General features: G+C 36.5%; 1 protein-coding gene across 1 annotated transcript; it reads left to right on the forward strand.

Moving 5' to 3' along the window:
* Positions 1–269: 269 nt before the first annotated feature.
* On the forward strand, positions 270–26,710 carry LOC140793274 (uncharacterized). The gene is made up of 6 exons (XM_073144656.1): positions 270–686; positions 875–1,017; positions 2,130–2,273; positions 6,204–6,389; positions 16,587–16,711; positions 26,295–26,710. Exons 1-6 carry the CDS (start codon positions 479–481, stop codon positions 26,518–26,520), a joined length of 1,032 nt encoding a protein of 343 aa, XP_073000757.1. The 5' UTR covers positions 270–478; the 3' UTR covers positions 26,521–26,710.

Genomic DNA, 26,710 nt, shown 5'->3' on the forward strand with positions numbered 1-26,710 from the left:
TGTATTTTACTTATTTTAGAAATAATATATCTCTACTTAACGAAATATTCTCATAATGTTAGTTCAAATTTAATCCAATGTATTTGCTGCACATATTTGATAAATCATAGGACTCAGATTTATAAATAGTAAAAATATAGGGTGCAAATCATAATTATATTATAAAGCGGGGTGTTATATACAAATTTTTTTCTTATTATTATTTTAAGAAGCTGAAACGTGGCAGGGTGCCTTGTTTGGTCAAAATCGATGACAATGGACATTTTAATATTGTGATGCAACTCTCAAGTCACAAAGCAGTGTACCGACTTCTGATAAAACTGAGATCAGAAAGAGACAGCTAAGATCTGTCCCCTTCCTAGTTTCTACAACAACATATCTGTGATATATATAATCAATCAACTGTCGAAAAGAGAAGAGAAAGTGCATCGAAGTCGAGGGAGGAACAAGAAGAAGAAGAAGACAAGAAAGTTACAACATGGGCTGCTCCTTCTCGGGGCTCAACGCCTTCTACGACGCCGTTAATAGTGGAGGAGACGTCTGGATCAACGAGAACCGTTTCAGGATCGTGAGGCAGCTCGGAGAAGGTGGCTTCGCCTTCGTCTACCTCGTCAAGGAAGTCATTTCCGACGGTGGAAGTGGTGGGTTTGCCTCGAAGAAGACCATCAACCCAGCCCACATCTCAGGTAGCGTGCTTTAGATCTGCGCGCCAGCTGCTTGCTATAATGCCTGCTGCGTTAATGTGTTTGGTCATGAATAGTATTGGGTCGTCTAAAATTGGTGTCAGAGTTTTTCTTTAATCCCCGTATCGGTTGAAATTGGTTGTTAGATGTACAAATTTGTGTGAAGTTTTGTTGGCCTGCATTTGATTCAGATGATGGGACCTATGCTATGAAGAAAGTGATTATACAGAGTGCGGAGCAGCTGGAGTTGGTTAGGCAGGAGATCAGTGTTTCGTCGCAGTTTAACCATCCTAATTTGCTTCCTCTTCTCGATCATGCGATTATTCCAGTTAAGGTATCCTAAAAAGTCTCTTTTATTGGTCTCATCTGTGTACTCATGAAATTGTGCAAGCGTTCTTGTTTATTGTTATTGTTAAGTAGATTGATCTTGAGATGACAGAAAGAACTTCTTGTGCTTTTGTAAATGTGATTGTATTTAACAAGTTAAAATGTTTTCAACTTAATTCTCTAGCATCAGAGTTCCTTGTTTACGTCAATGCAATACATTTTAGATAATCGCAATACGTGAGTGACACTTCATGAAACTATTTGATGTTTTGAACGAAGCCTACAGGCTACAGGCTTAGTCTAGCAAAGATATTAGATTTAGAGGAAATTTTAGTACGTGGCCCATGTGGAGATCTGGACAAACAAGAAATCATACTTTAGGAAAATGTTAATTTCCACACTACTTGCTTACACAACATATTTCTGTTGTTTTTCGGTATTTATTCCCAGTCAATTATGTTTACATAAGGCAAGGAAGATCATTTATTGACAACAGGGGCTTCTTCATTATCAAAGAACGCTATGCCCAAAAAAGCATAGGATTGCCGCAGAATGGATGTCTTGTGTGAGTATTTTGGCTTTTTCCATTTTTTGAAAGAAATATTAAAGAAACCTTATGCCTGATTGTCAATCTGCAGTTATCCATTTAGTTGTTGCTGAGTTCTTGACCAATGCAAATTCATCCAAGGAGAACCAGACAAAAGTTCATATATGATCTCTGAGAGGTTAATTAGAGAGCTAAGTACTATTTATGGTACGAGGATGAGAGAGCTGTTATTCATAGAAGCCAAAGAGATAAATAAAACAATTTTCTCCACCATTGCATAAAGCCTAGAGTCCAGTGAAAAGAAACATTTGACTATGTGCAATGTTGGGAACAATTTATGATCGTAAAGATGATCATTCTTCTTTATATGTACCATCCTTTGAGGATCTTCCTTTGCAGAGATTAACATTCAGCATGATAACAGTTTATTCCTAAAAATTTGTAATAGTTCCTACTTCCTAGGGGACATTGCATGCAAGTAATCATTTAATATCTTACTAAGTTATCTCTGTCAACATTTGTGCTATTACCAGCTTAATTTTATACTTTAATACTTTATTGTATTTGTATAGAATAAGCAAGATGGATCGCGGATTCATGAAGCTTACTTGTTATTTCCGGTACATTTAGATGGAACTTTATTAGACATTGCAAAAATTATGCAAGCAAAGAAAGAGTTCTTTTCAACAATCACAATTCTCCAGATATTCCAACAGGTACTTATATCTGCTGAAGTCATTTCTTTGGTTACTTTCCTTTGTTCTTTCTGGATGATAACAATATGAAGATTTCATTAGATTTTAAATTTTTAGAGGGAATGTATTGTGAATTTTGTCAAATTATTTTTCGTCATTTGAACTTTATCACTTCCTGGTTGAACTAGCTTTGATGAGTTGACTTATTCTAAGAGAGTGAAGCCATGCAACACTGGTATTAATTCTATTAAAACTCAGAGATAATAGACATTTACTGTAATAGAGGGCATTGAAGATAAAAGTCCTTTTGCAGATTTTTGTTAATATATCATCTGAACTTCAAGAATGAGCTTGCACATGAACAGATTAATCTGTGAATTACCTCTCATACCTGCATTTCACACACAATTTACTGCCTTAACCTTAGTTGCCAAATTCTGTGACTCTTTGTAATCAAATATGTAATAACATGCATAGGGTAAAGATCCTTGAATGCTGACTCCTCGCCAATCTCACAAATTTTCTGATTCAAGTTTTAGCCCAATAGAGTTTGTAATCTTTGGGTCATCTCCTTTCTCAATCTGTTGACCAGCATAGTTTAGGATATCAAAATTTTAACAAATCCTGTAGTTCATACTAGGAAGCAGGAATGACAAGATGATTCATCTTGAGAAGGTTACTGGAGTAAACACAACTTAACATGATCTCAGACCATGGATTGATTAGGGTTTGTAAAATAGCCAAGAACTTTATCCCCATGGATTGATTAGGATTTGCAAGAAGCCAAGAAATTTATCCCAAAAAGGGCTTCAGATTGGCTTTTTGGTGCATGGGGATCAATACTTCATCCTGGTGGGAAAATAGCATTCTCTGATGGTCTCAACCCAGGTGAGGGCCACAGTTTTGAACATTGATTTATTTGCTGATGGTCGATGATGAGAGGGAAAGGAAGGCTTTGATGGTGGTTGACGAGGAACACTATGCTTTTTGTTGGGTGGTGGAGGTGATGCAACATGCATAAGAAGAGACACAACATCAGTGATGTAGATGGAGGTGCTTCTTGAGCTAGAGAATTGCTAGGTGCCACACTAGCTTGCCTGAGGAATTGGACTCAATTGAATTCATTTTGAACATCGGGGCTTCAGTGGATTCATCTTTAAAGATGAAATATGAGCACTTTGGCTTGCTTCTTTTAAAAGAGAAAGCCTTCAGCTGATGCGATCCCATGAAGGATCGCAATCGAATCGGCCCTAGATAGAAAACGGGTTCCTCACTGTCTCTTTGGATGCAGGCGCACCAGACTAGGGCTAGTGTGCACCGAGCTTACGTAGCCGCGGGCTACATGCAATGCAAGTTTTCTAGAAGCGGTGCACACTAGCCTTCTTGGGTATGTATCCATGCAAGTTGGTAAGCTTAGTGAGGCCAATGAAGCACGGATATGGACACGACACGATACGGACACGACGACATGGCAAAATTTGAAAATATAGGACACGGACACGGCATAGGGCATGGCAAAATAAATAAATAAATAAATAAATAAATAAATAAATAAATATATATTATTGATACATCTAAAGTAAAAGTTTGCAATCTAATAGTGTTAAATACACACATCAAGCTATAAGAATTAAGAAGTATCATTCAAAGAACTAAGAAGTATACATCAAGCTGTAAGAAGTAATTTAAAGATATGAACAAATTGAAAGACAATTAAAAGTGTACAAAATTTTAAAAATATATTAGATTATCATTACAGGCCCCAAAAGTACAAAACATGTCCAACTGTCCAAGTAACTGAGTTCCACAGAAGTTTAAAAACTAACAATCATTACAAAATAGCAACATAAGGTAGATCATTCATCTTCAGCTGCCTTATTGCCTTCATCAACAAACATTATAGTCTCCAAATCCGGTTCATCAATTGAGAGATCAACAATCTCCAACATTTCTGCACCATTAAAAAATCATAAGAATCTCCTTCGATATCCCACATCTTGGTCTCCTCTCTCAAATAATCTGGAGACCTCCTTGATAGAAAGCGAAGATTAGTATGCACATATATTAAATCTTTAGCTTTCTGTGGAGTTATCTTATTCCTTTTCAATGAATGGATGAAAGAATAGGTGCTCCAGTTCCTCTCACAACCTGAAGAAGAGCAAGGTTGCCCCAAGTAACCTAAGTGCTAAATTCTGAAGAATAGGAGCATAAGCACCATTTGCAACCCACCACATGTTTGGATCAAACTCATTTCTATCCGCTATGGAATTATACTCAGCAAGACTTTTGATTGATGTGGAGAAACTAGTATACTCTTAGTATGCCATTTTTCGTTCTTCTGCATTTGAAAATAACCTTTTTCAGTGTTTATTTCTCATATTAGAAATTTCCAAATCCTTATGCGGTGGTACATGATTTGGATCCTCTTGAATCCATGATGAGCTATAGTACCTATTAACATAACATCTAATTAGTAAACAATAGCAATGAAAAAACAATAAAATTTTTAATCATAAGAAAGAGGACTATAGAAATTAAATTAACCTTGGATTCAAGCAATGTAATGGTGTATTGCTTTTGTCCCATCTATCCACTAGGATCTTGTGCACCATTGAATAAAAAATAGATTTCTCGCCTTCTTATTTTCATGCATAAATATGATTGTCTTCACCTTTTCAATCATTGTATCCCACATTTCATATATCAAATGTAAGCATGGTTTATCTGTGTTTGCAACCTGTAGCATACTATATATAGGCTCTGTGAAGGCAAGTATATATTCAATTTTATCCCACCAAATGTCATTGAGAACTTTATCTTTGGCAAATTGTGCTTTACCAATATCTTCCTTGTAAGAACTCAATTTATCACTGATTACTATTGATTAAAGACCCTTCTTAATCTTTCTGAATCTTTTCAACATTATAATCACCGAAGCAAAGCGAGTCTCCGCAATAGCAAGCAATTTTATGTTGACAAATTCATTAAAAATAGCCAACTTCATTGAATGTTGTATGATGAGATTTTTTATGCACATTACATCCCCTACAATTACTGAAATCCAGCTACACTCATCAAACACAATCTCATTTGTCTCAGTATTTTTTGCTGCATATATGAATATGAACTACACATGGAGTCCAAAAATGTAAGAAAACCTTGCTTCAAGAAGCATCCCTATTGCCTCACAAATAGGTGCATTATCCGTAACCACTTGGACTGCATCGATTCAATAGCCGATGGCGATCGGAGCCATGAGGGCTTCAAAGGCGAATGTCCATGGTAGCGACCAAAGCCATCGGCCGGCGTGATTTGCCGACGAAGCTGAAATCTCACAAATTAAGTATTTCTAATTTAACCTATTAAACTGAAATTAAACTTGAGGGATGGGAGAGGGCTTACCGAGGAGGAGCGTGACGGTCCCTTGTTACTCCGGCAATGCTCCGGCGGTTCGAACCCACATCGTGACTTGGACGGCAAGAAAGAAGAAAACGAAAGAGAAGAAGAAGATGAAGAGGGAAATGAGGCTAGGTAAAGAAGAGAGAGAGAATTAGGGTTTAATTTATAGAGTAAAAATTCAAATCTAAATTAGATTTGGATTTGGCGAGATCTTTGCGACCACCTCGTCGCGTGTCAGAGAGGGGGAGGGGAGGGGGTGCACGTGCGCTGCACGTGCACCCTCTTCTCTCAATTTTTTATTTCTCAGTTCTTACAATAAAACCTCTAACCTGTAGCTTAATGTGGAAAAACAATTATGGAGTGAGATATACCTAATCCATAATTCTACTTGCTTGATTAATATTACTGAAACAGTAACCTGTAAGACATATTTTCATATAATTCTATTTTGCTGAGCCTTTGTTTTGTTAAATAACTAGCTTTATTTTCATGTACTAACAATATGTGAGTCATTATTGTGGATCTTTGATACTTAATTGAGGGTTTATGTAGCTTTGTGCAGGCTTGAAGCATATGCACAATTTTGATCCTCCATATGCTCATAATGACGTCAAGCCTGGTAATGTCCTCATAACCCATAGAAAGGGACAACCACCTCTGGCAATCTTAATGGATTTTGGTAGTGCTCGCCCAGCAAGAAAAGCCATCTGTTCTCGCTCTGAGGCATTGCAATTGCAGGTGATTAACGCTTAATTTTCTGTAGCATAGAATACTTAAAAGAAAATTTATGTATTTTGCAGTAATGTTCTATTATTTAACAATTGTTTTAATCTTGTTGCTTCTGAATATCGAGTTTTACCACATGACTAACCCCTTTATGATTGGAATAATAATAAATTTTGCTATATGAAACCAGTTTTCTTACTTGTAGTTAATCATTGATGTGGTATCTTTTTATTTGACCAAAAGATGATAATATTAATAAGCTTTTCTAGGTTTTGCTACAATCAACTTTGAACAAGACTTTGTTACCTGTAATTGATTCTGGCATAGTACCTTTTAGTTTGGTCTTGTAGATGGTTTAATGGAAGTATGTTTTCTATAGTGAATACTTCAGTTTATTTTTGTTGTACTTTGTTGAAAAATGAATCCTTCTGAAAGAAAATGCATGAAAGGCTACAATAGATACAGGGGCTCAAATTTGCCATCCTCCCTTTTCTCTTATTGCTGCAAGAATGCCCTCATCCCCTAACAATTTTTCCTTTTTTTCTTGTGATAGAATATAAAATAAGGATCTGTACAAGTATCCGTTGATACTTTTCTATATCTGGAGTCGGCTCTCTACATTGTGGTTTAGCTCACATGCCAGTAGTTTCATTTGGCAACTCTGTTTGGTGTTCTTTCCAGTTATATGTCAGGTAACACCTAGGACACTTGATTCATATAGTTAATAACTTTAGTTTAGTCTAGTTTTCCTGATTCAGATCTAAAGTTCCACTGTGTGAACAAGTGGACTAGATCAAGGATCCAAGCGTTCGATTGGGTTAATTACATTTACGCCTCTTGAACTATGGCCAATTTTCAATTACACCCCTTAAACTTTTTTTTGTTACAATGTGCCCCCTCAATTATGGATTAACTTGTAACAATGTTGACGAAAATGAACAAGTTACTGTTTTACCCCTATACCAAAATAGTACATTCTTGACCACCATGTCAATAGATGCTACAATTACATAGATATCCCTTCTTCCAAAATTTCTCTTTCTTAATGGATTTTCGTTGAGACTAAATACCTTTTTTCAGAGTTGGGGGTGATTTTAACCTTGTTACTGAAAAAACACATAATATAGAGAAAACAGGCCTACCTGATAATATAAGCCAAAACATAGAAAAGTAGTTTTTCCATGGGTCTACTTTTTTACTCATCCTCATCTCTCCCATCTCTCTTCTTTTCCTTCTTTATTTTCCCTAACCTGTTGCCCGGGGAATTCATCCATGTCTTCTTGGCTTAATGACAAAATTTGTCCATCTCTTCACCCCAATAGCTCCTCTATGTTCTACTTCAAATCCACCCACATTATTAAGGAATACATCACCTAGAACTAAAGAATGCATTATATGCCATTAAACAACATAATAATTTGGGAAGATGGAGAGGAAAGTCTAACATTGGAGAGAAAAAAGTCTGAAGGAGGGAAGTGTAAGAGATAGGAGGTCTTGGGAAGATGATGTAGGGGAGGGAACAAGGGCTTCTTTGTCTAATAGTGTTAATTTTATAAGCTATTCTCCAAAGATGGATATTTTGGTATATGAACATTATTGTGAGCATCACATCAGCAACGTAGGTCAAAAAGGTAGATGGCAAACTAATGGAAGCTGTCAATATGTTGCAAATCCATAGTTGAGGGTGTACATTGTAACATAAAAAATTTAGGAGTGTAATTGAAAATTGGCTATAGTTTAAGGGGTGTAAATGTAATTATACCATGTTTGCTTTTTCAAACTTGTGGTTAAGATTGGTCTAAGCAACAAACCAAGAATCCAAGATATGGGGTGGCCATATTTCTTATCCTTAAATTCCTAAACCATGGTAGTAGCTAACCACTATGTCTCCTCTCTGACGCTTAATGGCCTCTCTTCTCTCTATCTTCTCTTCTTCTCAGATGACTTCCAAGCAATTCTGCTGGGCGGCATCATATGCCATGTGTTGATAGTGTATGTCTCACAGCATATCCTGCCAATAGACCAGTGAACCCTGTTTTACATAACTTAAGTCCATGGATTACATTAAAGGTATATCCAGTTAGATCTGATAGAACACTAAGATCTATTTTGACTTGGAGGAAGAAATTAGGATTTTGTAGAGAAATGGGGCAGAATGCCAAAGAGAGAAAAGAGAACAAGAAGGGAAGAATAATCAGAGCTCGAATTTTATTCAGTTAAAATCACATCTGAGCTATATTAAATCTTGACATATAACTTTATATTTGATTAAATTTATATGTAAACCTTCAGGTAAAAGTTTTGCATATAACTTTTATTTATTGACAGTATACAACGTAAGGAGACGAAGATCTTACCTGATTTACTTATATCATCAGCCATACAATATCTTAAACAAAGAGTAAATTGAGAATCTTTATGTAGGCTACTTCTATATCTTTTCAGTCCAAGCACATTTGATGTCTCTGCAGCCAATCTAGATCAACTTCTTGCAATCTAGTGGATGGTTGAATACCAATGAAGTTATGAACTTTACGATCTAACTGTGTAACAAGTCAAAACAGTGCAAGTTGCATAATTTTCAGGCAAGCTTTTTCCGCACATTCTTTTTATGTGGCCATATTTGCCACAATGAAGATATTGGACGTCGGCCTACCTACCGTCCTCATCCTCTATCTCTATCTCTAGTTAAAGTAGATGAGAATGCATTGCTATTTTCATTTTCTTAGCCTCTTTTGCCATTGCTTCTATCTCTTCTATGACTAAAATGCCGTCCTCCTCTCCTTATAAAATCTCCTTTCTGTGAAACTTGAGATTGAAAGTCTTACTCTAAGGGAAGAGAATCAAGTTGATTCATGTAATATTCATGGGATTGGAGTGATCCCGATAAACTTTCAATACCAACACTCGTCGAACACTCCTTGGACAAGTGTCGGACACTTCTATGAAGTATTCGGTATTTAAAAAATATGAAAGAAATTTGTATACTTAGATACTTTCAGATACTCTTGGAACACATTTTGAACATGAGATTTATCATATGTTACAAATATCTATAGCAAAAGATCATCTATTGTAGGAATTTTGTTAGGAACCAGATCTGGACAGATTCGGACGTAAGAAAATTATAAAAATTTAGGTAGTGGTAATCTCGTGAGTTAGGGTTCTAATGGCTCTAGTTTCACTTAAATCGGAGGTTGGGATGAAAAGTTAAAAATAAAACAGTGGAGATAGGTCAGAATGGGGCAGAACGGTAAATATTCGATATTGCGGCGGTCGTCGGAGGGTGGTGGTGGATGGCCATAGGGTAAGGTGGCTGCCGGAGGAAGTTGGTGGCTAGGGTTTGGAAGCTTTGAAGGTTCTACGGATATGATCACTTTTAGAAAGGTAAAGACAATCTAACGGCTACGATAAAATGATAAATACGATAATAAAAAAATAACTAAACTCAATTAATTCTCAATGCTTGGATGCTTAACAAAGAAGCTCTGCCCTTCTATATATAGAGGTGTGGTACAATGAGTCTTACTCGGACTAGCCCTAAAGACTTATACGACTTGAACTAGTATTTGCCTTAAACTAACCTTAAGGCTTATATGATTCGAACTAGGACTTGCCTAAGAGGCTTACATAACTCGAACTAGGATTTGCCTTAGAGGCTTACATGATTTAATTAGACTTGCCTTAAGGGCTTACATAAGCATGAATCAATTAAAAGATAAATAGACCCGATTCGACTTGACTCAACTTAACCCATGTTATCGGATCGTAATAATTCACCGCGGTTCCGACACCTTGTCCTCAAGGTGCCTAGTTTCTCATATCCTTGTACTCATACAGCTTATCATACCTATCAGTGAACTCAGGTTCATCCTCTTCTAGTCCTCCTAGGAACATGACGTGGACTGGCTAGCGCTTGCATTTATGACTGGGGGTAAATCGATCGTCACAGTGAAAATGCAAGCCTTTCCTTCTGTGCTCCTCTAAGTCATTGAGTACAAACGGCGAGAAATCATCTGGCGGTTGGGTTGAACCGTCTGTGTGGGGCTTAGTTGGGGTAGATGCAGTCTCTAGTGGGCCATGGGCTTGGGCTATCTTTCTGCTCTCCTTCTTGCGGATCTAGTTCAATCGATCCAATTTGGACTCCATCAGAATAGCTAAGGAGAATGCCTCATCAGAAGTAGTAGGCCTCAAAGCTTTGACCTCAGCCTGAATGTCAGGTTTGTTCAAGGCTGAGTTTGACCAGTTCGTGACTCGATTGCAGATCTGCTCAAACTCCTCCTGGTAAGCTCGAACTGTTGTTGACTGAGTCAGCTTAGTCAACATAGCTTGAAAGCCTTCGTACTAGGTCGGACTGAACTGAGCACAAATTGTGTCCGCAAAGTCCTCCAAGAGTTGAATGGTCGAGTCCGCTCAGCCGAAATTTGAGCTCGGGTTTAGGCGGTGCAGTGGCAGCCATGGTGCGTCGTCGACAAGTCCACCGGTCCTTAGCGGCTACGAAAGGGACCATTGGCCCCACTACAGGGGAGCGGCGGTGGCCGGAAGATGCGGTGGTAGCTTCCCAAGGCGGTGGTTGTCGAGTTCCGCCACTCGACGGTCGCCGCAGCCTTCGGCGGCCACCACTAGTTGGCAATTGGCCCGAGGAAGCTAGCCGTGGCCATCGGTGGTCGTGGAAATGTCGGACCCGCAGTGTAACGTCCCCGCCCGGCACGGGCATGTGCACGCCCACACGGCACGTGCGGCGCACGCGACAAGTCGGGCGGGGCCCGTCACGCACAGATACTCTCCTGTGCACATATAATCATGACATCATTAAATAAAACCTGCTAACCTACCCATGATCACATAATCCATCACCTTATAAATCATACTATTAACCAAATAAACCTGTTAACATATGAATATCCAAGTCTATAAAAATATACACTAGACTACTACATAATTTGGCAGGACCCACACAGGCCACTACAGACCATCAAGATACAACTAAAACAACTAATATAAGAGTACGCTATGATTCGACTTGTATTATACAAATCATCGTCTAATACAAAAGAGTACAAATATCAAATATTGATGCAACTCAATTTCTATATAAACTATCATTTATACCGTTTCGCATCTATAGCTCACCTCATCTTTACTCTAAAATATCTCATCAGGATATCTCACGTCGATATCAGTGAATAGAGTTTACTCCGAATTAGTAATAAAGCGAGTCATGAGCAAAAGGCTCAGTGAATAGAGCTTACCCCGAATTAGTGAAGCCAAACAGAGAATAAATCAAGTACTGGATCATATGAATCAGAAAGAGTATCATATTATGAATGAGTAAATGAATGTGTCCTCAATAATACATAAATGAAATATAGATAATATGTCGTAACTGATAAAAGTATATAATCCTCGACAATGAGTAAACAAATCTCTATGTCATACTATCATCATAACTCTCTCTCAAATATGACACATGATGCATGCCAACTATGTCATGATGTCAAATGCAACGGTGTATAAATTATGTTAATTACTTAATAATCAGGTGAAATTCTCCGTATCACAGTTAACACCGACATCTCGGTATACCATCATCACACTAGACCACTATGCACAGTCAACACCCGGTATTCGGTTTCAATATCATGTCCGAAGGCTCAGAGCTTACTCCGTGACCCGCAAGAATATCTCAAATATAATCATACCCCGCCACCTGCTAGGGTATCAACATCCATCCAGATTGGGCACCCACATAGTTGATAGAAAACCTCGTGAGGATAACTCGCCACATATGCTCTGGCGAACGGCATGTGTCCGATTGCCCGTGCGCACAGACTCTACTAACCTCGGACATGAGCCACGAGATATCGCATATTAGCGACCATAATCATCACTCCAGGCACCCCTAACCCTGGCGCCTACTCGGGCATCCTCACGCATGTATCAACTATCCTATTAATCACATTTAATGCTTTCCTTCTAAATGCCATATCACATGTATGTATCCAGTACGATAACGAGTCAATGCATAACAGGAATTTAGATGGTAAGGAAGTCAAGAGAAAAATGATGTAATGTAGTCTCCGATCATGTAGTCTAACACATGCATACTCCCGCTAGTCTATCACATGCACATTCCTGCTAGAGATCATCTCAGTATACAATCATAACAGTAGAATCATCTCTATATATCACCAATGTACTTATATCTCAGATCAGCCTAATCAAATGCATGATAAAATATGCTCGACTGAAATCATCTCTAGATAAAGTCATATAATCATGCTGGAGGCCAAAACATGCATGTACATAATATATAATATAACATAATTTGAGAAAGGCGTTTAGGGGATAAGACTACTCACCGTTTGACCAGAAGACACAAACCACGCATTTCTCACGTCCGTCAGTTAACTGAGTGACACTCATCGCTAGCAAGATCCACGGGGTCTCAAATAAGGGGGTTCGGGATCTGAAAATATTTAAGTACTAAAAAGTTAGTCGTTCATTTAATTAAAATCCGTTCATGTAAAATATGATGATTTATTAGATTTTAGAATTTCTACTTATCTTTATAACTAGCTAGATTTTTAATTATAAATAAAAATATAAGTATAGATAAGAACCTAATTATAATTAAATTATATCTTGATTAATTAGGGACTATGTAGTCATTACTTTATAAAAGAATAAATACATACTTGAGCCTATTATTTTATTTGTTATAAAATAATAATGTATAATAAATTATTAGAATTATTTAAAATGTATCTCATAAGAATATTAGTATATAAATTTGATAATTATAATTTACAAATATATATATATTAATCTAATAGAGATATAAATAAATAAATAAATATGAGTATTACCTATATTTATACCTAATTAATCATTGATTATACAAATTATAATTAATACTAATCAGATTGAAGAATATATATTATTATTAAAATAATTAATGTCTTAATAATCTATTTGCATTAATTAAGAAGGAAAAACCTAAATAAATAACACCAATAAAATAAATAAATAAATAATTAATTAATTAAAACACTGCCATCAGTGCTAGGCTCAGCCCAGCACTGTGCAGAAAAAGGAGCAAAAGTCAAGGAAGGAGAAGAAAAAGAAAAAAAAAAGAAAAAGAAAAAGGAGGAGAAGAAGAAGGGAGGAAGGGAGGAAGGGAGGAAGGGAGGGAGGTGCGGACCCGGGCCGGCGGGAAGGGCACCGGCAGCTGGTGGCCAAATAGCTGCCGGCCTCTCAGCGGCGGCTCGGCTCCGACGAGCCCGAGCCCAAAGCAAGAAAAAGAGAGACAGAGATAGTGATAGAGAGAAAAAAAAGAGGAAGAAGGAGGCTCACTTGTGGCAGCACGACGACAACGGCGGCAGGTCGGCAGTGGTGGGAGAGAGAGAGAGGGAGAGAGAGAAAGAGAAAGAGAGAGTCTAAGGGAAGGAGAGAGAGAGACTGAACGAGAGAGAGAGAGAGAGAGTGAGAGAGAGAGAGGAGAATAAAAAGATAGAGAGAGAGGCAGTGGAGGGTTGGCGGTGGTTGCGGCGGCGCTGGGGCCTGCCGCGGCCAGCTGGGGGGTGCGTGGCACCCCGAAGCCACACACCAGTGCATGGGCACGAGGCTGGCCATAGTCACGTCGTACCCATAACACAGTTTTTTTATATTTTTTATTTTTTTTAAGGATAGGTTGTTACACGCAGCCACCAGCCACAGGTTTGCTATAGCATAAACTGCCGTCATTGCCGATCTTCCAGTCGATGGCGGCGTGAATGGTGGCCTGGGCTCGGGTGCAGATGGTCTAAGGAAGGTGTCGGACGTGGAGTTTGACACTGGGAGGGGGGGGGGGGGGGGGGTTGGATTGTCGCCGGTGGAAAGCTCGGGTTTTCTGCCCTAGCTTCGGGGAAGAAGACCTTGGCTTTTGCGATGGCGACTGTTACGATGCGGCAGTGGCGGAGGGACCTCCACCGTGATCGGAGGAAGGGTCAAGGCCATTGTTTTGGCCGGCTCATCCCTCCCTCACGGCTTGGGTTTCCCTGCCGTGGGTGGTCGGATTCCATTGTGGCTAGCAGTGTTGGCAGTGCAAGGTGACTGTGCTGGGCTAGGAGAATGGTCGTTAAGGCTTGGATTGCCTTCTGGACCCTCTCGGAGCTTTCCGTGGCTCTCTTCGATGATTCTTGCAACAAGTCCATGGACTCTACTTGTGCCTTCGGCTACGTCAGTGGCTCATCACCGACGGTTGTTGGAGATGGCGGTGGTGTCGATGAAATACCCATAGGAACAGAGATGAGTTCCCGGTCCTCTATGATTGCTCTTTCCTCGTTCGTCTTGGATTGCGTGTTAACCATCGTCTGAGGAACGTTAGCTCTGATACCAATGCTACGAACCAAATATGGATTGATTTGGACGTAAGAAAATAATGAAAATTTATGTGGTGGTAGCCTCGTGAGTTAGGGTTCTAATGGCTCTAGTTTCACCTAAATCAGAGGTCGGGATGAAAAGTTAAAAATAAAATAGTGGAGATAAGTCAGAACGGGGCAGAATAGTAAATATCCGACGTTACAGTGACCGTCGGGGGGTGGCGGACGGCCAAGGTTGGTGGTGGATGGCCGTAGGGTAGGGTGGCAGTTGGAGGAGGTTGGTGGCTAGGGTTTGGAAGCTTTGGAGGTTCTACAGATATGATCTACTCCTAAAAAGGTAAAGATGATCTAACGGCTACTATAAAACAGTAAATATGGTATTAAGAAAATAACTAAACTCAATTAAGTCTCAATACTTGGATGCTTAATAATGAAACCCTGCCCCTCTATATATAGAGGTGTGGTACAATGAGTTCTACTCAAACTAGTCCTAAAGGCTTATACGACTTGAACTAGTACTTGCATTAGACTAACTCTAAAGATTTATATGATTTGAACTAGGACTTGCTTTAGAGACTTATATGACTTAATTAGATTTGCCTTAAGGTTTACATAAGCATAAATTAATTAAAAGATAAATAGACTCGACTCGACTTAATCTACGTGGTCGGATTGTAACAAATTTCTGTGTATGTTGCAGAAATGCAATGCAAAGTCACAAATTAGTGCATCAGAGAAAATTAATCTTAGTGCAGATTAGTGCAAAAGTTATAGATTTGCCTACTCCATCTATTGTAGTAGTACGTTGCAACCTTACAACTAGCAAATGTTATATGCAGAGAGAAAATTAACTTTAGTTATTCATTCTCAAAATATTTTTGTTAAAATATTCACTCATAATATTCTATTGTATTGTCACGTATTAGACTATTATCTTTATCATTTGTGATTGTTATGATATCTTTGTGGTATTGTGCACTCTTTGATTTTCTCTCATGAATAGATTATGCATGCTTGTGTATTTACATTTTATGTTAGCGAAAGTTTTTTTAAAGTGTATCAATAATATATATGTATATATTTGTATACACACACATATTATGTTTTTTATTTATTTTTTCATATCCTAAACATTTCATGTCCAAGATTTGTCACATTCCCGTGTCCGTATCATATCGTATTCATATCCCAAGTCTATGTCTATGCTTCTTCTCTATAGTCCTAAGAGGACCCAAAGGATGCATATTCTGCGAAGTATTGTTTATTTCTCTTGAATCTTGATCTTTTCACCATTCCTTCCTAAGATCTTTTGTTTTTCTTTTGGCAAAGTATGATAGCTGAGGATGAAAAGGATCCTTTATTCATAGAAAAAGTTCCTAAGAGGGAGGGAAAGACTGAAACAAAGATCAGGGCAGTTAGTAAGCAAAGATATGATAACATCTGATTTGATACAAAGTTACAAACAGATGTGCTATATAGGGGTAAATGGAGAAGAAGGATTCGTGCAGCCCACCCTCGGACTAAAGGCTTGGTTATTACTATTGTTGTTGCTGTTGTTGTCGTAGGATGAAAAAGAGTTTGCCAGTTATTACCAAACTCAGCTCGTTTGAACTTATTTTCCATAGGATTGCCATCTAGTCATAGAGTAGATCAGTATCCAGGTCCTTTCTTTCAAACTTAAAAGTCAATTATTATCAGATTTAAGTAGTAGTTTCAAGTATCAAAAGGCAAATTGATATATGAATAGACTTTTTGATGTAAGTTCCCTTTCTAGTTAATTTCATTATCATCTTTTCTCATTAATCTTTTGGTAAATTTGCAATTTATCCCTATGAACTGTGCATAGGAATGGGCTTCGGAACATAGTTCTGCACCATTTCGAGCTCCTGAGTTGTGGGATTGTCCAAGCCAAGCGGACATTGATGAGAGAACTGATATATGGTCCCTTGGATGCACCTTATATGCAATAATGTGAGATTTTCTCATCCCAATCTATTGTTTGTTTTTATTTCTTTTTCTTTCTGTACAGATTCTATTTTTAAGTTGTGTACTAATATGCTTTCTTGGATACAATCAATGCATATCCTCTTCTCACAGCCCTTATGTATTGTTAGATTTTCTTAGTATGGTTTTGATCATGTTATCACACCCTGGACATTACGTTAAGATGTTTTATTTCTTATCCTTTTAGTTAAGAAAGATGACTTCTTATAAGATATAGATTCTGAAAATCTATTACATCTCATTTTCAATCTGCTAAAATACCATTCTGCAGGAATCAATATAAAACAGCAATCCATATTATTTAGCACTCGAGAGTCTTAACTACTATATTATTGATGATTCATAATTCTATGTCAAATAATGCTCCTATGTTGGTGTGTTGATATTAATTTATTGGAAAAACAAGGATCAACATGACATAGATTAATAGTTATGATAAAGGGCTGTTGGAGCAATGCCTTATGTTTTATTCAATCTACTTGTGATAATCTGTGATAGTACATAGCAAATAATATCTTTACTTTTCTCATCACTTAAAACTAGAAGTATATAAAAGGTGACTAAAATATAGTATGATAATTAATTAAGAAGTTTCATATAAGAGAATATGAATTATCAATAAATTAAAAGGAATTTTTTTTTATTAATTAGCTGCTTCAATTACAAAAAGCTTCATTCAGGTAATAGTTCAAAAACTGAGGCAAATTGGCACGGCACTTGCCGATCAGCATAGTCATCCATGATTAGTTGTAATGCCTCCGCCGGCATGAGCACGTGCTCGCCCACACGGCGCACGCGATAGGACGTGCAGGGCCGCCACGCACAGATACACCCCTATGCTCACATACTTAATTAGAAAATAAATCATGACATCATCAAAATAAACCTGTAATATATCCATATCTAAATCTACAACAACCATACTAGACAGCTACATAATCTGGCAGGGCCCACACATGCCATGACAAACCATCAAGATACAACTTAAATTTATTAACATATGAGTAAATTACAATTTGGTCTGTATTATACAATTCATCGTCTATACAAATGATTACAAATATCAAAAAATGGTACAACTCAATATTTAGATAAACTATCTTCTATAACATCTCATGTCTATAGCTCATCTCATCTTTGTTCTAACATATCTTCTCAGGATATCTCTAATTGTTATCACGTATCATAGTATCTTGGTGGGGGGTTAGAAAAGAAATAAAGAGAGTTATGAGCTAAAAGCTTAGTGAATAGACTTTACCTCGAATCAGTTATGCCAAACAAAAAGTAAATTATATACTAGATAATATGAATCACATAGGAGCATCATATCATGAATGAGTATATGAATATATCTTCAATAATATAGAAATGAAATATAGATATCATGTCATAACTGATTAAAGTATCTAATTCTCGACAATGTATAAATAATCTCCATATCATACTATCATCATAACGCTCTCTCAAATATGATACATATAATACATGCCGACAATGACTATGCTATGATATCAAATGCAACCACATATGAAGTATATTGACTACTCGATAATCAGGTATATCAGATGATAATGAAATCATATATAGTTTTCAACATTTTAGTTATCAATGTCATCTCCGAATGTCATCATCCGACTAGACCACTGTGCATAGTTATTATTCGGTACCCAGTCTCAACATCATTCCTAAAGGCTCAGAGCGTACTCTGCTATCCGCAAAAGGATATCTCAATCATAATCATACCCTTCCATCCGCTAAGGGTATCAATATCCATCTAGACCAGGCACCCTTTTAGCTAATAGAAACTACGTGAGGATAACTCGCCACATATGCCCTAGCGAACGGTATGTGTCCGAATGTCTACTGCGCACATAGACTAACGACCTCAGACGTAAGGCTATAGGATCGCGACTACGTCGAGCGATTAATCATCCACCAAGTGCGTTCTAACCCTGGTGCCCACTCGGATATCCTCATGCTTTCTATAACTATTCTATCAATCATATTTCATGCTTTTCTTTTAAATAACAGATCATATGTATTTTATCCAGTATTACAATAGATCATGCAACTCAGAAATTTAGATGGTAAAGAGGCCAAAAAAAAATGATGCAATATAGTCTCTAACTATGTATCTAACACATGTATCCCCATACTAGTCTATCATATGCATATTCATATTAGAATCATCTCGATATAAACTCATAATAGTATCGTCATCTCTAATCATCTCTATATATCACCAGTATACTCATATCGTAGATCAGTCTAATCAAATGCATTATAAAATATGCTTAACTGAAATCATCTCTAGATAAGGTCATATAATCATCCTGGAGGATAAAACATGCATATACATAATTATATAATAAATCTTAATTTGAGAAAGGCATCTAGAGAATAAGACTACTCATATCAGATCAGAAGACCCAACACACGTATACCTCACATCCATCAATCAATCGTCACTCATCGCTAATAAGGTCCACGGAGTCTCACATAAGTGGTTCGGGATATGAAATTTTTAGGTAACATGAAATTAACCATTTATATAATTAAAATCCATTCATATAAAATATGATGATTTATTAGGTTTTAGAATTTCTACTTATCTTTATAACTAGTTATATTTATAATTATAAATAAAAATATAAATATAGATAAAAAATCTAATTATAATTAAGTTGTGGTTCTCACTCTATCTTGATTAATTAGGGACTATGTAGTTTTTACTTTATAAAATAAATAAATAAATAAGCATAGTATTTCATTTGTTACAAAATAATAATATATAACAAATTATTAGAATTACTTAAAATGCATATCATAACAATATTAGTATATAAATCTAATAAATAAATATAAGTATAACCTATATTTATGTGTAATAACTTATAACATAATTAACATTAATTATACTAATTATAGTCAATAATAATCATATTGATGAATATGTATTATTATTAAAATAATTAATGTCTAAATAACTTATTTACATTAAGTAAGAAAGAAATACCTAAAGAAATAATAAACAGATTATTGCCAATAGTGCTGGGCTCCGCCCGGCACTGTTGTAGCTAAGGTGCAGAAGGATTGAGAAAAGAAGAAGAAGAATAGGAGAAGAAGGAGAAAAGAAGGAAAGGAAGAAGAGAAGAGAAATAGGAGAAGAGAAAGGAAAGGAAGGGAAGGGAGGGGATCGGGCCGGCAGGGATGGGCTCACTGCTTGTCGGCCAGCCAGTGGCTCGGTTTTGGTGAACCTAAGAGCGAAAGAGGGAGTGAGTGAGAAGGGGAGAGGGGGGGTAGGGAGAGAGAGTCTCACCTTGGTGGCGGCGGTCGGCGGCAAGCACGAGGGAAATAGAGAGAAAGAGAGTTTGAGAGAGAGAGAGAGGCGAGTAAGAGATAAACCAAAAAAGACCGAAATTTAAATCACACTAGTATTGTAAGAAAAAATCAACATATCTAGTTCGACTATCTTCTAATCAAATTGATAATTTTCTAATCTCACTTTTTTAGATCCATAACTCATAATCCATATAGTTCCAATCCAATCATGATCAACTCAATAATCATTGCTAAAGCAATATCTTCCTAGTACATTCTGCCAAATAATCCAACAATCTTTTTAATAACTTGACAATATAGCACTCCGTTCATAATACCAATCCATATGCAATGGCTATTAACATATACTCAATGATATCAACATAGCATTAGGTAACGAATACAATTCTAAGTACTTACTAATCTATCATACTCGATCTTTAAGAATACATACATACAATTTAGATAAATTCACAAAAGTATTGTCCATGAACTAATAAGCTACTAAGATTAATCTCCCGAGTTACTCATGCTATTATGATCTGATATGCCAATAAAACAACTGAAACTAATTTATTCATATGGATAACAGAATAGTAATTATCAACCTTAGTAACATATCTTCTCTTTTATTTTAAATCAATTTATATCCTCAATTTTGTAATTTATTAAAAATAAAAAATTCACAAATTATAATAGAATTATCAATCCTATAATCATCATTTCCGAATCAGATATCTTTATCTTCAAACTCAAATGCAAACTTGTAAGTTATTATAATTATTAAGCTCAATCTCATCATTCAAAAAGCTCGTTTAATAACTTCTGGTAATAATTTAACATGTAAGCCAACGATTATATAAATGCTAACGGATCACTTTCTGTACATCATTATCTATTTATCGCCTAGCAATATAATAAACATCCATCAATACACTTTATATGAAAGATTATAGTCGTTTGTATTCCCTTTATTATCGTCTTATGAAGCAATTTATCTAACTTTCAAAAAAATCTATCAATCATAATAAATGAACATATCTATAGGCTCTATGAATGACTCTATGAAATTATCTCTCCAATTAGTACTCTCAAAATAATTAACATGACAAACACATGATATCTCAATTTAATAGCTATGATTAAAAACCAATATATCTCATTTATAATTAAATCACTTAAACCTCATACTTCCTCAGGAGTCCCAACTTAATATTCTACCATATTCTCTATACAAAATCCACCACATATGCTGAACAATTTAATCTTATAGCATCATCATCAAAATTCTTCTATAACATCATTAATATCATCTAATAATTATACTAAAAATAAGTCTGTATAATTGTAACTGAAATTCATCACCCAAAACACACCATCATTATGCTATAATATTTTTATCCTCTAAATCAATGTCCAAAACTAAATTAATAATCAAAATATATTTTCACTTGTCATACAAGATATGTCATGAGGCTATCAACTTAGCAAATATAGTCACCCTATATAAATCATTTTATTATTATTCTTTTCTATCTAATCAAATTCACATAATTAGCAACTTTTAAACTAAACTTACTATCATGTCATCTAGAAATATATACATTAAGTCTCAACTATTGAAATCATTCATAATCCAATAACTGTATCCATGTCATATTTTCTATGCTCATTACCCTATTTGGTAATCGTCAACTTAAAGATTTAAAAGAAACGTTAATTCTCTAACAATATTATTGGACAAACATATCCCTATTAAATCATCCATCTTATCAGTACAATTAAAATTTTATACCTACTAAGATAAGTACATAATTTATTATATCAGTCATCCCAAAAATTCTTTTCTATATAGAATCTACAATCATCTATATCACATCATCTAACATATATCACATCACCTAATATCTTTTTCACTATACAAAATCATCGCATGTCTTATTTATCCATCCACAATTAATAATTATAATTCACATAAAGAATCAAAATAGTCTCTCTCCATTTGTGTCCTTTAAATCATTTCCTAATCTCAAGCATATTCATGAAAAGATCAAAAATCCAAAATGTGCTATATTTATTCAGAATAACCTCAAATCTACTAGTAATAATCCTTCTGCACAAATTACATATCTATATATGTTTACAAATTTCTACACTTTATCACATCATATGAACATGTCTACATCTCCAATATTATACTCCACCGACTATAAGACCTCGATATCAATAACATCAATACATGATTTAGTAATATTTCTTCCTATTCATTAGTCGTTCTGATAAATTCTCAATATACCAATATCTCATATTATTTCTAACAATGTCGTCAGGTATCAAAACTTAATAATCTTAACATCACAATCTAGACCTCTATCTTAATCAATTAATATTAAACTCATCGAGATCGACTACTAGCGCAACCCTAAACAAAATCGACAACTAGTATTCTTAATGGTTTGCTAGATCATTCTTAAATCTAGGCTCTAATACCACCTGAATTGTAATGCCCCCACCCGGCATGGGCATGTGCTCGCCCATGCGCCCACATGGCACACGCGGCACACGCGACACACACAATAGGATGGGCGAGGCCGGCGTATAGATACACCCATGTGCTCACATACTTAATTATAAAATAAATTATGACATTATCAAGATAAATCTGTAACATATCCATATCTAAATCCACAACAACCATACTAGATAGCTGCATAATCTGGCAAGGCCCACGGGCATGGCGCCCTTAGTCCGCCCGCCGCTGCATGGCACAAGGCCGCCCATGTCATGCCATGCACTAAATAACTTTTTTTTTAGATAGGTTGTTACATTTAAATTGCTATTTTGCATGAAGTGTAGCAATGCACTAAGTCATATATTTTGCACACAGAAATATAATAACTAAATTGCACACAAAAATATAATATTTAAATTTGCATATAGATAAATATGTGATTTGAAAAAAAAGAAACACGAAGTATAAGACGATTAAATATGTGAGTAAACACACTCACCTAAATCTAGGTGAAATGATTGAAAATTATAGTCCACGTGCTAAAATCACCACTTTTAATAATAAATAAATAACAAAAATAAATTTAATTTAACCCATATCATAATTTTTGAATTTTAAAGCTAATAAAAGGGCTAAATGGGCTAATAAGCCCAAAAAGGTTGCACTGAGCTGCACTTGGCCCGAGCTCACCTAGAAATCCACTTAAACAGATTGGGCTAAAGGCCCAATCCCTTAACACTATTTGGGTCGGGTCTGCTGGATTCGAAATCCAAACCCGAACCCAAATTTAAGTTGGTTGGCTTGGGCTAAGCCCGAGCCCAACTTCATCTCCTTAATTAAGGAGACCGAGGAGAGAGAGAGAGAGAGAGAGAGAGAGAGAGAGAGAGAGAGAGCCACCGACGATCACCACCACCTAAGGTCCCTTTTTGACACTACCATGACCTTGCGATCTCATAGAGTGGAGGAAGGTTGTCGAGGGTATTCACTGCCAATGACCATTCTTTCTCCATGGCCAGCGGCGATCAGAGTCACGAGGACTCTAAAGAGAGTATTCATGGCATGAGGCCGACGATACGAAATTTCCAGTGAAGTAGTGATAGTGACCCGAAGTCGTCGGTCGACGAGATTTACCGACGAAGCCGCAACCCCACAAAATTAGGTATTTCTATTTTAACCAATTAAACATAAATTAAATTTGAGGGGTGGGAGAAGGCTGACGGATGAGTCTCGAAGTGGTCTTCGATTGTTCTGGCGATGCTCTGGCAGTTCGATCTCACTATGCAAGCTCCGACAAGTTTAGAAAGAGAGAAAATGAGAAAGAATGGCAAAAGGGGAAAAGAACAGGGCTAGGATTTTGATTTATAGGGTAGGTTTCAAATTTTTATTTAGGATCTGACTTGGATTCAAAGTGGACAAATATCCCGTGGCTACTCTCTCATCACGCATCGGAGAAGAAGAGGGAAGAGGAGGTGCACGTGCACCATTTTTTCAGTTCTTACACTCTCAATCCTATCCAACTCGGCCTCCTTCATTTGAATTCCTCTCTTCTCATCCTAACTCTCCTCTCGCGACCCAATCATCAAACCTCAAGTCCTCTCCATTGTTGTCTTCATCTCCTATATCTCCTACAGCTTCATGCTATGCACCACACCCTTAGAGAAAAACCTTGCTAACAGCAACCCTCCTATGACTGTAATACTTGGGGCCTATCCCTTTACTTTCCACCCCTTTACTTCCACATGTCAAACCCCCCTCCTGAATCGTCGTCTTCTCCTTCATCATCTTGACGAGCTCCCATGGGCGCTCGAGCTCGGAGACGGCAGCCTTGAGCTCTGGTCGTTTATGCATCTCGTAGATTTGACGCTCACGGAGTAGGCGGGTCTTAATAAAACTCTAAAGGAAAGGGTCAAGTATGGTATTTCTAATAGTTTAAGGGATCATTGTGTATCAAAAAAAAGTTTAAGGGGTTATTATAGAAAAAAGTGATAGTTCAGGCAGTGAAAAGAGAATTATTCCTTAAATTTAAAAGCAATAAGTAAATAACTAACTAGACTCAACCTAACTGATTTGACTCGTGGTCGGAACGTATCACATGTCATTTCTCTTTTTCTCATTTTCTTCATCTTATCTCCTTTTTCCTTTTCCTTTCTCCCTCCCCCACCCATCCCTCTATCTTACCCTCCTTTGTAGGCAGAATGCTTGTTACTTCCGAACTTAAATCCTTGCAGTCAAGTTAAAATTCCAAGTATTGATCATGCTATAAGATTTGAAAACTCTAGAAGATCATAATGTCATGCCTTAGAGGTCTCATACTCTTTTATCATGTTAAGAGAATGATGGACAATAATAAAGCCTGATATGATGTTCTAGTATGAAGTAGCTCAGTAGTATAGTCATATTATTAAATGGATAGTTACACTATCGCCCTCCCAGAAATATGACAGTGTATCATCCATGAAAGATACAGCTTACAATTTTCACTGATGAACTATGTGAAGCTACAGAACCTGCAACCTCTTAATTTGCTGTGAAGAATTTGGACAAAACCTTCTAGGAGGAAACTGCCAATCTGCATCATCATCTTATACCATTGTTGTAGGTTGCTTGGTTTCAGACAATTTGAGGTGGTGGTGGTGGTGGGGTGGGGATATGCTTTCTTATTCATGGGTCGTTGTTGATTTATAAGAATCTTGTGATAATGTTCTTGGTGGACTAATACCTGGATATGATTGACTCATTTGACATAGTTACAATATGATGTAGGATCAGCTGATAGAGATCAAATAGTTTCCTATGCTTGTTATGGTTAATTACATCTAGGATCAGTAAGAACTTGCTTTCTGCGGTGATGGATGAACAATCTAAACCTATCAAAATGAGATATGTGTATGTTATTTGGTAATGGCATGTAAAGAATCTATGTCAGCATTAAACTCTATAATATGGAGAATTTGATGTTTTAGATTATTTGGTTCAATTTGAGTATATTGGATGAAACTTTAAGAAAGTTAAGCATCAAAACAAGGAAGCTGCTGTTAAATATCATAAATACGACGACTGCTTTCACTCTATTGAAGAAGAAACTTAGCAAAAAACATTGAATTATGGAAAAGTGACTCACCGTTTTGTGGGACTCTCATATACTCCTAAAATTTGAAGGAAAATCTTACAATGTGACTGATATAGAAGTATTTCGGATATTTGGTTGTGCCTGTAGATCTCTTTGGTTGAAGTCTTAGTTAGAGTAGAGAAGATATGACAAGATCTGGTTGAAGTCTTACCGAAATCAATATGTTTCAGAAAATTTTTTCTAACCCATAAAAGAGATTGTCGAATTTATAGCTACGATATATAACAACTTTGCTTTTCTAAATGCCTTCTCTACCGGAAAAAAACCAACATACTGTTTGCTAGTAACACCCATCTTGTACACGTATGCTGATACCTTCAATACTAAATGCTTGCAAGGTATTAGCTGAAAGCTTATATATATTATATACAATTCGCACTGATATCTCATTTGTCATGTGCATTAGCTGTAGTCCTGCTGAGTCCTCTCTTAATCTAGATTACATTACATTGATCATGCAAAATATTAATCTGCTACATGACGTAACCAAACTTTCTTAGTTTCATGAAACAAATCTATAACATGGGAAATTGAGAAGAACTATCGAGTTTCTTTTATTCCAATTCACTTTTCTCTGGACCTCACAGGTATGGTGAATCTCCTTTTGAGTATGTTCTTGGCGAATCTGGAGGAAGTTTACAGTTGGCCATTATGAACGGACAAATTAAATGGCCATTTGGACCAGACCCTCCGTACCCGGAGCCTCTCCGACAGTTTGTAATTTGGATGCTTCAGCCTCAGCCTGCTGTTCGTCCTCACATTAATGATATAATTATTCATGTTGATAAGCTCATCTCTAAGTACTCTTCATAAACTAAAAATGTCATCTGCCATTACTATATAACTTATAAAACTTATAGGTGCATTGTCTATGACATGCAATGTTTTACTATGACTTAAATTACGATTTACTACCTGTTAACAAAAAATAAAACAATTCTTTTGTAGTTTCAACTAGTAATCATTTTAATGTCAGTTGTACTCATCTGGAAATTGTACTCAA

The sequence above is a fragment of the Typha latifolia genome, chromosome 8 (assembly GCF_019914945.1).
Source record: "Typha latifolia isolate L0001 chromosome 8, TyphaL0001v2, whole genome shotgun sequence".
NCBI classification, from domain to species: Eukaryota; Viridiplantae; Streptophyta; class Magnoliopsida; order Poales; family Typhaceae; genus Typha; species Typha latifolia.